This window comes from Ictalurus punctatus, chromosome 5 (assembly GCF_001660625.3).
Source record: "Ictalurus punctatus breed USDA103 chromosome 5, Coco_2.0, whole genome shotgun sequence".
Taxonomy (NCBI): Eukaryota; Metazoa; Chordata; class Actinopteri; order Siluriformes; family Ictaluridae; genus Ictalurus; species Ictalurus punctatus.
The window spans coordinates 33807053-33822308 of NC_030420.2; the positions used below are offsets into that span (position 1 = coordinate 33807053).

General features: G+C 45.9%; 2 protein-coding genes across 4 annotated transcripts in view; both read right to left on the reverse strand.

Moving 5' to 3' along the window:
- LOC108265770 (zinc finger protein GLIS1) overlaps window positions 1-968 on the reverse strand; it is a 117279-nt gene extending 116311 nt beyond the window's left edge. The window contains exon 1 of the mRNA XM_017468445.3: window positions 801-968. The gene's annotated coding sequence lies outside the window, so the exon portion shown is untranslated. The remainder of the gene's footprint in view (window positions 1-800) is intronic.
- A 477-nt stretch (window positions 969-1445) lies between these two features.
- On the reverse strand, window positions 1446-14752 carry LOC108265201 (zinc finger protein 345). Of its 3 annotated transcripts, XM_053680483.1 has the most exons (8): window positions 14593-14752; window positions 13300-13444; window positions 12657-12928; window positions 11554-11621; window positions 11261-11451; window positions 10577-11150; window positions 10070-10085; window positions 1450-4570 (listed from the first exon to the last, which is right to left on the reverse strand). In XM_053680483.1, the coding sequence occupies exons 1-8, from the start codon at window positions 14662-14664 to the stop codon at window positions 3386-3388; spliced, it is 2523 nt and encodes an 840-aa protein (XP_053536458.1). In that variant the 5' UTR covers window positions 14665-14752; the 3' UTR covers window positions 1450-3385. The 3 variants fall into 3 exon arrangements, with proteins under 3 accessions (XP_053536456.1, XP_053536457.1, XP_053536458.1); XM_053680481.1 differs by lacking the exons at window positions 10070-10085; window positions 10577-11150; window positions 11261-11451; window positions 11554-11621; window positions 12657-12928 and adding exons at window positions 5892-6070; window positions 6170-6237; window positions 6744-6997 and having other exon boundaries at window positions 1446-4797; XM_053680482.1 differs by lacking the exons at window positions 10577-11150; window positions 11261-11451; window positions 11554-11621; ... (1 more) ...; window positions 13300-13444; window positions 14593-14752 and adding exons at window positions 5892-6070; window positions 6170-6237; window positions 6744-6997; window positions 7190-7286 and having other exon boundaries at window positions 1446-4797; window positions 8836-10561.
- Between the last annotated feature and the right edge of the window lie 504 nt (window positions 14753-15256).

Below are 15256 nucleotides of genomic sequence, written 5' to 3' on the forward strand. Positions count from 1 at the left end.
ATAAACATTTATTTAGGTTAATTATAAACATTTATTTAGGTTAATTATAAACATTTATTTAGGTTAATTATAAACATTTATTTACGTTAATTAAAAACATTTATTTAGGTTACTTAAAAACGTTTCTTTAGGTTAATTATAAACATTTATTTACGTTAATTAAAAACATTTATTTACGTTAATTAAAAACATTTATTTACGTTAATTAAAAACATTTATTTAGGTTACTTAAAAACGTTTCTTTAGGTTAATTAAAAACATTTATTTAGGTTAATTATAAATATTTATTTAGGTTATTTATAAACGTTTATTTAAGACGTGTAGTGTTAAATAAATGTTTATAATTAATCTAACACCACACGCCTTGAATAAATGTTTATAATTAATGTAACCTGTAGTGTTAGATTAATTATAAACGTTTATTTAAATACTACAGTCTTCATTTAATTATCAGTGGAATTAGCATTTACAGTGCTGAGTTATCTGATCAGCACTGATCTGAGACCTGCAGCATTCACGGACTCACCAGTGTTGTATTAATGAATGATCCCACAGTGTGTGTGGAATTAGTGTGGAATTAAGGCTCGCAGTGTTCAGTTCAGCAGTAGTGTTGGATATCTAAGCTTCTGGGATTGACAGCCCGTCACAGTGGTTCTGGGTGGTGTTGAGTGGTTCTGGGTGGTGTGGAGTGGTTCTGGGTGGTGTTGAGTGGTTCTGGGTGGTGTGGAGTGGTTCTGGGTGGTGTTGAGTGGTTCTGGGTGGTGTGGAGTGGTTCTGGGTGGTGTGGAGTGTTCACGTACCTGTAGAAGGTGAGCGTCTCCGCGGTGTGCAGTGTTGAGCAGCTGATGTCGGGCTCCTCATCATCTTTTCTAACACATTAACAGCGTTCCTCTGCGCGTCCTCATCCTCAGCCTCATCCTCTACCCCAACACACACGCTCACGAACTCACACACTCACACACTCACGCTGTCGCAACACCGGAGCTGCAGAAAGCCCGAAACAGCGCGCTGCTCTCTGACTGACAGCTCCATCCACCAATCAGATCGCAGCGGTGGAGCCAAACGCACCAATCGCCAGCGCGCGGGGCGGGGCCATAACCAACATCACGAACATGCCAGCTGCAAACTGCGTTCAGAGATAAATCAAGTTAAATAAATAAATAAATAAATAAATACATAAATAAAATAACATAACATAAATAAATAAAATAAATGTACGTTATATATATATATATATATATATATATATATTTTTTTATTATTCTCTAACTAAAATTTAAAAAAGAATATTTTATGAGCTGTAAAATAAATAAAATATAAAAAATCAAATGAAATGAATTTAGACACTATTTACAAAATTAAAACTATTCGAAGGAATTAACGACTACTCCTAGATCTGGATAGATGGATACACTCCTGGAAAATAAAGGAATAGAAGGATGAAAGTTGTTTTTTTTTGCTTGTTTTTTTTAATGTGAATTTATTGAACAGGTTTGAAGAGATGGTGTTCAGTCTAATACTGATGTGGAATATATCAAGCAATAAAACACAAATGCAGGCCACAGAGATAATCTAGACGGAGCAGACTCGTCTGGTCGACACTACACTGTGGATAGGACAGGACTGTAATGAGTTTAGAATGAGATAATGTTCTCGTACAGAGGAAAACACAGCTCCAGGAGGTCAGTGCATGAGAATGTTGCAGGAGTCTAGATGTAAGCATGGCTGTAGCCGGGTATAAGAGGCATGCAACAGCTTATCAAAGGACATGTCCAATTTAAATCTATAGAAAACTAAAATACTCATTTCTGTGCATACATATCAAATAATATACAAGACATATCAAATAATATACAAGACATATCAAATAATATACAAGACATATCAAATAATATACAACACATCAAATAATATACAACACATATCAAATAATATACAATACATATCAAATTATATACAACACATAAAAGTGCTGATGAATGTGTTGCTCTCGCCTCTCCCTCCCCCTGGTGGCCATTATGGAGCAGTGCTCGTAAATAATAGGATAAGAAGAAGAAGAAGGAGGAGGAGAAAGAGAAGAAGAAGAAGAAGGAGGAGGAGGAGGAGAAGAAGAAGGAGGAGGAGGAGGAGAAGAAGAAGAGGCAACAATAATAACAATAATAAAAATCATCATACATGAACAGTGATAATATGGTAAAATACAAAGAGAGCATCGTCACACTTCTTCCACCAGTGCGCCACCATTTGGAACCGTTTTCTGACTTCTGAATGAAAACTTCACTTCCTACAGAATAAACAAATCATCCATGTCTTCCCTTTAATATAAATACAGTTCAGAATATATTTTTTTCCCTCTACAGCTTTTCTTACCATACGTTTACTGACAGAAAGACCACCGGTACCATTTGGAGGTGGGTGTAGATGACTGAAAAGTCGCACCAGTGGAACATTAAACAAAATCGATGTATTTCTGATTAGATGCTGCTTGTAGCTTTGCAGGGTTGCGTTGCAGGTACAGGTGCAGGGCATTTTCTGTCTCGCCTACAGGGAATTCCCCTGGACGTCCACGCTTCACTTTTAACATCAAACGTAGTTCTCAGATAGCGTAAAGTCATGTCTTAATAACGAGTTCTCAAAATGTCCACTGTAAAGCCAGTGCGAACCTTTTTAAAGGTCCACTGCACACGTGCATGCAGCCCCAGTGCTGAACCAATGCCCATCAACCCCAGCCTCCATTCAGCATGGATGGCCAGCAGCATGTAAAGTACTTCAGAGGCAGGCCTGGCATCAATGGAAAACCAGGACCAAGCACCTCGTGCCTCTTTGGTAGGTCCTAGAAGGGGTTGTGGATCAGCCAGCCATTTATACCGAAGCATAAAACTCCTTAACTCACAGCTTTAATACTGGCGTCCCTCAGGGGTCAGTTCTGCGTCCACTACTGTTCGTGCTCATACTAAATTTTCTCGGACCACGTCAACAACCAGATCCTGAAGATTGCTTTGTGAAATATCAGAATACGACCTACAGGACCTGCTCAGACTCCCTCTGGGAAATATATATATATATATATATAAATTATTTATAACGTCAATGATATCTAGAGACAATGAAAGATCTGTCAGTTCAAGTACCATGATGAACTGGTCGGAAGGTCGGGGGTTCAAGCCGCAGAACTGCCAAGCTCCCACTGTTGGGCCCTTGAGCAAGGCCCTTAACCCACTGCGCTCCAGGGGGCGCCGTATCACGGCGGAACCTGCGCTCTGACCCCGACCTCCTGACATGCTGGGGTGTGCGAAGAAAAGAATTCCACTGTGCTGTGATGTACACGTGATCAATAAGAAACGAACAATATCGATAAACATGATTCTCTATGAACAGACGCGCCTCACACCGGCTTCGTGTCACCGCACGCGTGCGTATTTAACCTTCTCGAGCGGGCGAATGTCTGTCCGCACTGCGAGCACGGATACGGCTTCTCTCCGGTGTGGACGCGCTGGTGAACCTGGAGAGTACTGCTGTGACTGAAACTCTTCTGGCACTGCGTGCAGCGGTACGGCTTCTCGCCCGTGTGGACGCGCTGGTGCTGTTTGAGATGGCTCTGTCTGGTGAAGCTCTTCCCGCACGCCAAGCACGGATACGGCTTCTCCCCGGTGTGGACGCGCTGGTGCACTTTGAAGTGACTGTGTTTGGTGAAGCTCTTCCCGCACTCCGAGCACCGGTACGGCTTCTCGCCCGTGTGGACGCGCCGGTGCTGCTGGAGAGAGCTGCTGTGAGTAAAACTCTTGGCGCACTGCGTGCAGCGGTACGGCTTCTCCCCCGTGTGGACGTGTCGGTGTTGCTGGAGATGACTCTGCCTGGTGAAGCTCTTCCCGCACGCCAAGCACCGATACGGCTTCTCCCCGGTGTGCACGCGCCGATGGTGCTTGAGAATTCCCTCCTGATTGAAACTCTTCCCGCAGTCCGCGCACCGGTACGGCTTCTCTCCCGTGTGGATGCGCCGGTGCTTCTGGAAGGAACTGTAGTGACTGAAGCTCTTCCCGCAGTCCGCGCAGCGATACGGTTTCTCTCCCGTGTGGACGCGCTGGTGTTCCTGGAGAGTACTGTGGTAAGTAAAAGTCTTCCCGCACTGCGAGCACTGAAACGGTCTCTCTCCGGTGTGAACGCGCTGGTGTTCTTGGAGGTGACTCCCTCGGAAAAAACTCTTCCCGCAGTGAGAACAGCGAAACGGTCTCTCTCCCGTGTGGACACGCCGGTGCTGTTGGAGACAACTCCCTCGGTTGAAACTCTTCCCGCACTCGCCGCACCGGTACGGCTTCTCCCCCGTGTGAGCGCGCTGGTGCTGCTGGAGATGGCTCCGCCTGGTGAAGCTCTTCCCGCACTCGGCGCACGGATACGGCTTCTCTCCGGTGTGAGCGCGCTGGTGCTGCTGGAGAGAACTCCGCTGAGTAAAACTCTTCCCGCACTCCGAGCACGGATACGGCTTCTCTCCCGTGTGAACGCGCCGGTGTTCCTCGAGACGCCGCCGCTGGGGAAAACTTCTTCCGCAGTCTGAACAGCGGTGAGTTTTTTCCTGCGCTCGTCTGGGAACCGTGTTAGCGGGCGGCTCACGGTTCTCGCAACACGGGCTACTGGGGCTTCGTGCCGGTATTACGTTCTCGTCCTTAATCTCTTCTGACTTCCGCGGGCCGTCATATTCCGCACAGTGGCATCTCGTAACGTGTCTGTGGAGATCGACTTGAGAGGCATACGAAAGCGAGCACAAGGAGCAAGAGAGGACTTGCAGAGCGCCGTTCATTCCTGGAGCACAAAACAAAAATATATATATATATATATAATGTGAAATGCAAACCATATTATGAAACAAATTTTGAATAATAATGATTGATAATAAGAATAATAACAAGCAGAAGAAGAAGAAGAAGAAGAAGGATAATAAGAAGAAGAAGAAGCAGAAGACGAAGAGGAATAATAATAATAAGAATTAGAAGATTAATAAGAAGTAGAAGAATTAGAAGAATAATAACAAGCAGAAGAAGAAGAAGTAGGATAATAATAATAATAAGAAGAAGAAGAAGCAGAAGACGAAAAGGAATAATAATAAGAAGGATTAGAAGATTAATAAGAAGAAGTAGAAGAAGAATAATAAGGAGAGGAAGAAGAAGAAGAAGAAATAAGTAGAGAAGAAGAGGCAGAAGAACTGGTTCTGTGAAATCTAAATGACCAGAGGTAGTTAAAAATAAATAAATAAATAAATAAATAAATAAATAAATAAAAGTAAAGACGCGTGACGGCCAATGAAATATGTTCTCAAGTTAGAGCTGGTGCTAAAACTAACATCAGACCTCGCTGTGATGTGCGAGATTTAAAACGAACCACGACTCTTGATATTTTTATCCGTTTCTGAAACGTTCTATCCGTCAGTAATGTTCATTGGCCGTGCTCTCAGGGTGGGAGGGGCATACTCTCTGGGTGGGAGGGCCATACTCTCTCCCCTATCGATCACAGTGACGCTAGCCCATAACGGGGTTGTCCGTGAGCTCACGCACGCGAAAGGAGGCGAATCGCTCTTTCCTCCGAGCGCGCGGCGCCGCCCCGTGACGCGGCATGACGTAAGCCGTCGGAGTCCTTCATCGGGATGGTATTTGTATTCCTGGCTGCAGTAGAACACGTTAACCCCCACCTCCACCCTACGTGGTACCCTACGTGGTACCCTACGCCTGTGCCTGGGGCCCGAGTGGTTCCCCAGTTTCCGTTTGGAAAAACTCCCTCTGGTCACACTCAGACACCGGTTCACGGAGAGCTTATTAATTAGCCGAGTCGACGGTGACACCGAGGACAGTTTACAGCCCGTGAAGAGCCGCCACACCTATCTGAAGACGTTCGGGCATTACCGTCGTCCGTGCACGTTTTGTCATCGAGGAAGCCGAGATCTTCAGCGTACTCCTCTCCGTACGACAGCAAGAGCTCCTGTCCCGGTTTAATGGGTCGACAGGAACGGTACAGAATCCCGCCTCGATACGGGAAAGCCACCAGATTCCGCTCAGCGTCACTACGGGCGCAGTTCACGTGCCTGAAAAAGCGAAAACGAGACACATACAGTGAGAGAAAGCAAAGGAAAGTGCTGCATCGAGTTGATGTCGGGGTGACACTCCGGCGGTGCGTTCCTCACCTCATCCAGTTACCGGTTTTGTCTCTTCGGGCACCGGCGTATTCCCCGCGCTGCTTTCTCTTGCCGATCTAAAGAGAAAGCCATCGTTTCAAGTTTATATTTAATCAGTTTGTACAGCCAAGCATTAAAAAGGAACGCCGTCCCCTGACGAGAACGTCACCCGCTACCATCTGCGCCCCCAGACTGCGGACCACGAAGAACTAAAAAGTCAGCGAGAGGAAAGTCAGAAGGGTGAAGAAAGGGGTCTGGACCCGCCAGGAACAAGTCGCGTCATTCCAGTCTCGAGAAGGGACTGAACAAGGCGTCCATGGAGAAAAAAGTCTGGGTCCTTTGAGAAGGTCGGAGGTGGCTCCTCTTGACCTACTCGATTTATCCCGATGCTCTACTCCTGCCCCGTGACCTGCTGCTTCGTCCTGGAGCTGTTCGAATGCATGACTCGCCCCCTGCTGTTGGAGAATCGTACCTAACGACTCGCACGTACGCCTTTAACTCACCTTCCTATTTCAGTGGATCGTCTCATCTGGATGGCATAGAAATGATTTTATTTTGGACTTTTGTGTGAAAATAAACTCACCACCACAGAGTACTCGCTGTCCATAACTTCTCCCTCGTAGGGTCCGAAGTGCACACCTATTGGAATAATCTCTCCTTTATTAAACACTCCCAGGCCGGCATCAGGAATGCCGGACTCTCGAACTTCTAGACAAGGAGGAAGGGTTCGTACGGCTCGGTCGGCGACCCCCATGGGAACTGGGGAATCGGGGACGAAGACGGCCGGGCCATGAACGTTACACTCGTTGGTGAAGACGGTTCTGCAGTGCTCACAGTCTGGAAAGACAGAAGACGAAGGCAAGAAATATATATTATACACACACACACGCACACATTTTTATCAAAAAAATAAATAAATTACTTTATCATTCCTTCTAAAATCTCATTACATTTCAGTTGTGAGATTAAAAGTTACGCTTTTCTTCTCCTTAGTTATTAAACTTTACAGTGGACGTCCTATCGTCTTACAAAGACAGTCTTGATCATCAGGCTCCTCCTTTTTTACAGGTTTATTCTGGAATCCTCCGTGCTCGTCGTCCACAGGGGGCGTCACATCCTCACAACGCTAACGGCAAGAGAAAATTCATATATTAAGTAAAACAAAGAACATCAACACTGTGTACGTGAATAATAGTTTTCCGGTCTACGTTTTCTTTTTTTCCTTCTTATAGAGAACAACGGGACTGACTTCAGAGCGCTCGGATAAATATTAAAAAATACAAAGAGCTCCGAGTAACTGCATCCGACTCATCATCTGAATCCGACTCATCCTCTGAATGCGACTCAACCTCTGAATCCGACTCAACCTCTGAATCCGACTCATCCTCTGAATCCGACTCAACCTCTGAATGCGACTCATCCTCTGAATGCGACTCATCCTCTGAATGCGACTCATCCTCTGAATGCGACTCATCCTCTGAATCCGACTCATCCTCTGAATCCGACTCATCCTCTGAATGCGACTCATCCTCTGAATGCGACTCATCCTCTGAATCCGACTCAACCTCTGAATGCGACTCATCCTCTGAATCCGACTCATCCTCTGAATCCGACTCATCCTCTGAATCCGACTCATGAAATTCCATATGGAAACGGAGTCCTGATGCGTTTAGCTTCCACAGGACCCTACACTTCCAGACCTTGTTGAAAGAAATGCGACAAAAACAACTCGCATAACTACACTCTCTGATCAAAAGTATGTGCACCCCATGACCATGAGCTTGTTAAACGTCCCGTTCCAGGTTTATTCCCCCCTTTGCTGTTATAATGCGCTCTACTCTCCCTTCTGGGAAGGCTTTCCACTAGATTCCGTGGGCGTGGCCGTGGGGATGTGTGTCGTGTTCGTTCGGCTACAATAGCGTTAGCGTCGGCGTTCCAGTTCATCCCAGAGGTGTTCAGTCGGGTTGAGGTCAGCGCTCTGTGCGGGACTCTTCTACCTCCTCTTCCAATCTTTACACACCACGTCTTCACGGAGCTCGCTTTGTGGACCGCACGAACGGTGTCCGTGCCTCGGAGTTCCCGTGAAGAGAAACTGTACAGTGACGCTACGGCGTACAGAGACGTTCTACACGATCATGCGCTTCAGACTTTGTGTAGGAACCACATATGGGTGTGATGGTCAGGTCAGGGGTGCACATACGTTTAGGTCATATAGTGTACAGTGTGCGAGTGCCATACACAGGCTAGCGTACAAAATGGAAGTGTGACGTAACGGAATAGAAAGGAGTAATTGCAGTTCAGCATCGTGGTATAAATAAACAAATAGGAATAATAAGAAAGTGGGTCACACTGCTGCAAGGTGGACCTCAGTAACATCTCGACGCCCGTGATGGCCCTGCTCTGGATTATGAATCTACTGATCAGTAAACAGCAAACCTTGCACTCATTTATTTTTAGGATAAAAGGTTCACTGTAACATCTCCCTCATACATTTCACTCTTAAGGAGGTCAGTTTTATCAGCAAGAACCACACGAGGAGACATCAGGGCTGAGGAGACATCTACTGCATGATGCTGAACTTCGTCATTTACTACTAACACTAATAACAGAAGATAAGTGATGAGCAAACACGTGTAGACATTGAAGTGTATGAACGTGTAAACATCTCAGTCTACCTGTGAGTGCTCAGGACCAGGTGTGCATGCACTGCTCCTGGGTTCTAGTGGATCTGGATCCATTATAAACACATCCAAACACACGCGAAAGCTCCTCCAGAATCTTCTCCACACCGGCACACTTCATGCGAAGTGAACACGTGATGCTGAACCTGAGAAAGTCGACTCAGACCCACAAGTCGCCCTGGAGAGCCTCTGCTGCTGCTTCTTCTTCTACTCCTTTAGCGCGTTTCTGTGGCCGGTGAACCCGCTATTGCGCTCAGTAGCGCCACCAATCGGGCTGGAGGAAGGGTCCAGGTTTCACAAGGTCTACTTTAGCAACCTGTTAGCTGCACTGTTGGCTAAAATATTCAGACAATTAAATGGACTCCTATTCACTGCTTGATTTATTCATTCATGTGTTTATTTTATTATGATTAAAGGTCACCGCGTCTTAAACAGGCCGGCTACTCGGAAGACGTGTGAATTTAAGCGAGAGCGTTATTATTATGGATTTGAATCGCGCCTAGTTTTGTTTTAAAGGTCTGATACGATAGATTTACACGCATCCGAGGTCAAAAAACACTTTAATTTAACGTGCTCATCGTTTAAACTGCAGCGTTACGTTTTTTCCCCACAGTGTCACAAACGACTCAAATGATCCGTTCTTAAGGATTCGTTCTACACTCCTCCTTTCAGAGAGCATACTCTGCTCTGATTGGTCAGTCTGTCGAGCGTGTTTCAAAAAGGAAACGCCCACTACCGTAAGGGGTTTCAGCTCCGTCTGTCAGCGAGCAGGCGATGAAGACCGGGGGCGGGGCTTTGTGTTAGAAACCTACGTAGGTTAGTACAGGACGTAAAGTCTGGAATCGCTAACGACTCGATTCAGCTGTTCAGAATCGATTCCTTCTTTTGAGAGTCGAGAACGGTTTGTCCCGCGCTCCGATTTTTAAAACTTTGCAGACTTCTTACATTCACAAACAGCTACATATGTAACACACTACATGAAAGGGAATATCTGAAAAGCTATAATAGGTGCGCTTTAAGTTGAAGTTTAAGTGTTATGACCCGGGGTTGCTCCAGTTGGTCAGGTCGAGGCTCGGCAACATCATGCGGCGATAAAATGAAGTCACCCGTGTGTACCGGATGGCCAGGTTACCCCCATCAACGGATTTCTTTCCTTCCCGGATGAAAGAGTGGATCAGGGAGCTTGAGGAATCATTTTCACATATGAACGGACTTGGCCACCACAGACCCCTGACCTTAACCGTCTTTGTGGATGTGCTGGAGAAGAACCTCTTACGGAGTGCTCCATCTCTCCCGTCCTCGATACGAGATCTCGGCCCACGTGAATCCGACTCCGGACGGAAATAAACGTCGTCACGTGTGCGCGAGTCTGTGGAAACGACGCCCCGATGAACGTGCGCTGTACCCGAAGCTACAGGCGGTGCGGTGTACTGATTATAACGGATACCTTTCGAAATGAAACATTCTACATTGATGTAAAAGTGAAAGTAAGGAGCAGTTTGTTCCAGAAACACAAACTGTAATATTTAACAGTAATGTCAAACAAATTAAAACGAAAGATTTTCCTTACAAACATTTTTTTAATGTAGCGTACATGTTTCGCCATCAACCGGCGGTCCGGACCACCAGCTGCACAAAAGCCAAAATAAAATAAAAAAAAACTCCTCTGTTGTTAAAAGCAGTCTTGATGGTCGTGTTGTAATTTGTCCAGTGTACACGTCACGCGTCGGGGCACTTGTGCGTTTTTAACGTTACGGAGTAAGTGAAGCTCCGTCCGCACGCCGGGCAGCGGTACGGCTTCTCTCCCGTGTGAATGCGCTCGTGCGTTCTGAGACTTCCTCTCTCGGTAAAACTCTTGCCGCACTCCGAGCAGTAAAACGGTTTCTCTCCCGTGTGAACGCGCTGGTGCGTTTTGAGACTGCCTCTCTCGGTGAAGCGCTTCCCGCACTGCGAGCACTGGTACGGTTTCTCTCCCGTGTGAATGCGCTGGTGTGCCTTGAGAGTGCCTTTCTCGGTGAAGCTCTTCCCGCACTGCGAGCACTGGTACGGCTTCTCTCCCGTGTGAACGCGCTGGTGTACTAGAAGGTGGCTCTGTCCGGCGAAACTCTTCCCGCATCGCGTGCAGCGGTACGGCTTCTCCCCCGTGTGAATGCGCTGGTGCTGTCGGAGATGACTCTGCTGGGTGAAACGCTTCCCGCACTGCGAGCACTGGTACGGCTTCTCTCCCGTGTGCACGCGCTGGTGTCGCAGGAGATGGCTGCGTCTGGTGAAACTCTTCCTGCACTCTGAGCAGCGATACCGCTTCGCTCCTGCGTGTGAGAGAAACAAAAACGCCCCCTCGTGACGAGCTGAGAAGTTAAACCGAGTGTTCAAGAAGGTGAAAAACACCGGATCGACGGCGTAGCGGAGAAGAAGTTACCGTTCGCCGAGCACTTCTTGTCATAGATGTCGTCGAAGGTGATTCCGAGAGCTTTCGCATACTTCTCTTCGTACGACAGCAAGAGCTCCTGTCCCGGTGGAATGGGTCGACAGGAACGGTACAGAATCCCAGCTCGATACTGGAACGCCACCAGATTCTGCTCGTCACTACTACGAGCGCAGTTCACGTACCTGAGGAACGGAGCGAAAGGGTCAGCGTTCAACGAGCAGCTGTAGGAAGACAGAGAGATTAGGCAATAAAATATACACAGATTTCAGCGGTGTGTTCCTCGCCTCATCCAATTAGCACGCATCTCCCTCTTGGCATCTATGTATTCCTCGCTCGGCTTGCTCGTGTGTATCTGTAATAAATAAATAAATAAATAAATAAAAACGTGATGCAAATTTACACTTCACCATTAGTCTAGACAACCTCCACCTGCCCCAGACAGCAGGTTACACGGATGATAAACATCCCATGCTGGTGTATTCACATGACAGACGTTTACATAAAGTCCACAAGATAGCTGAATGACCCCGTTCAAAAGTTTACACCCCCTCGGTTCTTAACCCCGCGTGTCGTTACCCGGATGATCCACGACGTGACGTGTTTATGTTCTGTGAGAGTTCTTCACGAGTCCCGTGTTCGTCCCGAGCAGTTAAACCGCCCACTGTTCTTCAGAAAAATCCTCCAGGTCCTGCACGTTCTTTACTTTTCCGGCATCTTCTGCATATCCGACTCCTCTCCATCAGCGGCTCTGTGACGTCGAGATCCGTCTTTTCACACCGAGGGACTCGCGCACGCCTGTTACATTCACTGACGCTCAACAAGGCGACACGATACATTAAGAGCCTGGGGGGGTGTGTAAACTTCTGAACAGGACGATCGGTGTAAATTGTCATTATTTTGTCTTCTGGGAGACATGTAAATACCGTATTTAGCGTCTGAAGGGGCGGGATTAAATGGAAAAAAAATAAGATCTTTAAACAAAAATAATGACAATTTACACCGATCGTCCGGTTCAAAAGTTTACACCCCCCTGGGTCTTCATGTATCGTGTCGCCTCGTTGAGCGTCAGTGTATGCTTGAACGTAGAGGACCTGGAGGATTTTTTTCTGAAGAACAGTCGAAATCTACTGAAAGAGACACACATTCTTGCAGTACAAATGTATAACATCATGCAGATACAGTACAGGTCGAGACTACGGTTAATGTTCACATCGGACATCCGAAGGGACGGGAATCTCACTGGGATCTTAGCGTCTTTAACCGTGGCATGGTTTACGGCGCCAGATGGGCTGTGTGTTCGTGTAAAGCTTCTTCTACAGATTTTTTTTTGTTTTTTAAAGCTGCTTTGTGACAATGCTCTAGAAAAATACATTTGAATCGAACTCACCACCCAAGAGTATCCACTGTTCATGGCTTCCTCTCTGTCTACCAGATCCCCCTCGTAGGGTCCGAAGTGCACGCCAACTGGAATAGTCTCTCCTTTATTGAACACTCCCAAACCTGCGTCAGGAATACCGGACGTCTGGACCTCTAGACCGGGAGGAAGGGTTCGTACGGCTCGGTCGGCGACCCCCATGGGAACAGGGGTATCGGGGACGAAGACGGCCGGGCCATGAACGCTACACTCGTTGGTGAAGACGGTTCCGCAGTGCTCACAGTCTGGAAGGACGGAACACAACAAAGACAAGATGTGAAAAAAGGAGACTTCCTTCTGAAAACTCTGTAATCTCTCTCGGCTCATGCCGGTTTGAAATCTCACATATCATTGGAGGTTTTTTTCTGGTTCCGACTGAACCAGAACAAACCCGTGGGGCGCACGACGCTACAATAGCAGAAGGCCACATCGGGGTCCAGTCCAGTCAGGCAAGAACAGGAATCTCAGGCTACTGGACAAGCAAAGTCCTTTTTCCAACCTTCAACGGCGTATCGACGAGCCTGTGCCCGCTGTAGCCTCAGATTCCTGTTAAACCAGAAGAAGAAAAAATGGCCGAAATATAATACAGGGTTCTGTTATGACCCGGGTGTCTTACAAAAGTAGTCTTCATCTTCAGGTTCTTCCTTTTTTATAGCCTTCTTCAGGAATCCTCCGTCCTCTCCGTCCGCAGAGTCGACGTCTCCCACGGAGCTCCGTGTCGTTTCGTCGGAAGTCTCCTCTGTCTTCACGACCTTACACGGCTCATGAACAAATAACAATAAATACTAATTAAATCAACGAAAGAAGATCAACACTCTCCAGTTTAATCGCTACTGACACCGTCTCCCGTACCCATGGCTTTCAAAATGGAAATAAACAAACCAAGTTCTTTAGTCTGGGTCCTTTGGACTGGTTCCATAACCCCCCCCAAAAAAAATTAAATAAAAAAATACATCCGGGTCCTCTTCGTAATAAAACCATGGTTCTGTTTGGTACTGTTGTGAACAGCTTTGTGTTGGACCAAACGAAAACTTTCACGTACATGTCATCATAATGGGTAATACTACTGCTGCTGCTGTTGCTATTGTTGTTGTTGTTGTTGTTGTTGTTGATGATGATGATGGGGTCATTATTTTTGTTTCTTCTGTACTTCCCAGAAATATTTCCTCCAATCATGTCAATGAACGTGATCCCAATCAGAATCCCTGCCAACCTTTCTGAAAGGAAAAAATATTAATAATCCACCTCATACTGGAACATCATCCCTTACACATGCATCATTTCTTCGGGGGCAGTGGAGGCGTGACGGTTACGGCTCTGGGTTACTGATCGGAAGGTCGGGGGTTCAAGCCCCAGCACTGCCAAACTGCCACTGTTGGGCCCTTGAGCAAGGCCCTTAACCCACTCTATCTACTCCAGGGGGCGCTGTATCACGGCCGAACCTGCACTCTGACCCCGACTTCCTGACATGCTGGGGTGTGCGAAGAAAAGAATTTCACTGTGCTGTGATGTACACGTGATCAATAAAGACTCGTTATCATTATTCTGCGCATGGTGGACATAAAGAGTCACACGTGAGGTTCATCACCGCTATAATTAATTAATTAAACTGTGAAAGCAACTAATTTGGTAAATTATAATATAATGTTTGCTATAATAATAATAATAATAATAATAATAATAATAACACTGGCAGTGTGGGATTCTGCACTGTATATGCATCTGATCAAATCTGTTGTGAGGGTTAGTTCTCGAAAACCTTTTAAAAAATTCAGATTTCATCATTCTGATCATCACTGAATAAAAACAATACCACTACTACCACTAATCATCATCATCATCATCATCATCATCATCACCACCATAAACCACACAGCTGCATGCATTAGCCTTCTAGATCTCACAGTACCTGTGAGTGAGAAGGTCCAGGTGTGCATGGGGAGTTCCTCAAAGAGCGCCTCCTGGTTCCTCCTGGTTTCATTATTAGAGGTCAAAAAGACTTTGAATTCTAATCATTGAGCCAGGCGACGCAGATCAGGCAGCACTGGAGATCAGCTGCTGCTTCTTCTTTACCGTTTTTCTTGCACTTGCTGAGCCTGTTATTGGACTCATTAGCGCCACCACGTGGGCTGGAGCAACCCTGCAACCCTCAACCCTAATCACTTTTCAACTGTTCATAAAAATATTAACTGTATTCCTATTTATTAAAGCAGCCCTTTAAAATATATATATAATATCAGTATATATATATATATATATATATATATATATATATATATATATATATATATATATATATATATATATATATATATATAAAATATCATACTGAATTGAACCTGCACAACATGAAAATAAATCATAAATAAAATATCTGGACTGACTTTCTAGCAAAGTTACCCGATACAGTTTCCCGCTTTACGGTGAATCAGTCATTCGAATCCTGCACTCTGATTGGTCAGAAGGTGTTGATTAGTTTTCTATAACAGCAGCTCTGACAGTCATGCAGCTTGATATCAACGTGCTCGGTCTAATACGTTATCGTTATCGTTTCTACAGTAACGGCTCGTTCA

Bases quoted from the DNA above. Each gene is read 5' to 3' on its own strand.
- LOC108265201 (XM_053680483.1), bottom strand. From the start codon at position 14,664: ATGAAACCAGGAGGAACCAGGAGGCGCTCTTTGAGGAACTCCCCATGC. The intron at 12,929-13,299 runs GTAAGACACCCG...CCGTCCTTCCAG, and splicing joins TGAAGATGAAGACTACTTTT to ACTGTGAGCACTGCGGAACC. The intron at 11,452-11,553 runs GCGAGGAACACA...TCCGTTCCTCAG, and splicing joins ATGCGTGCTAATTGGATGAG to GTACGTGAACTGCGCTCGTA.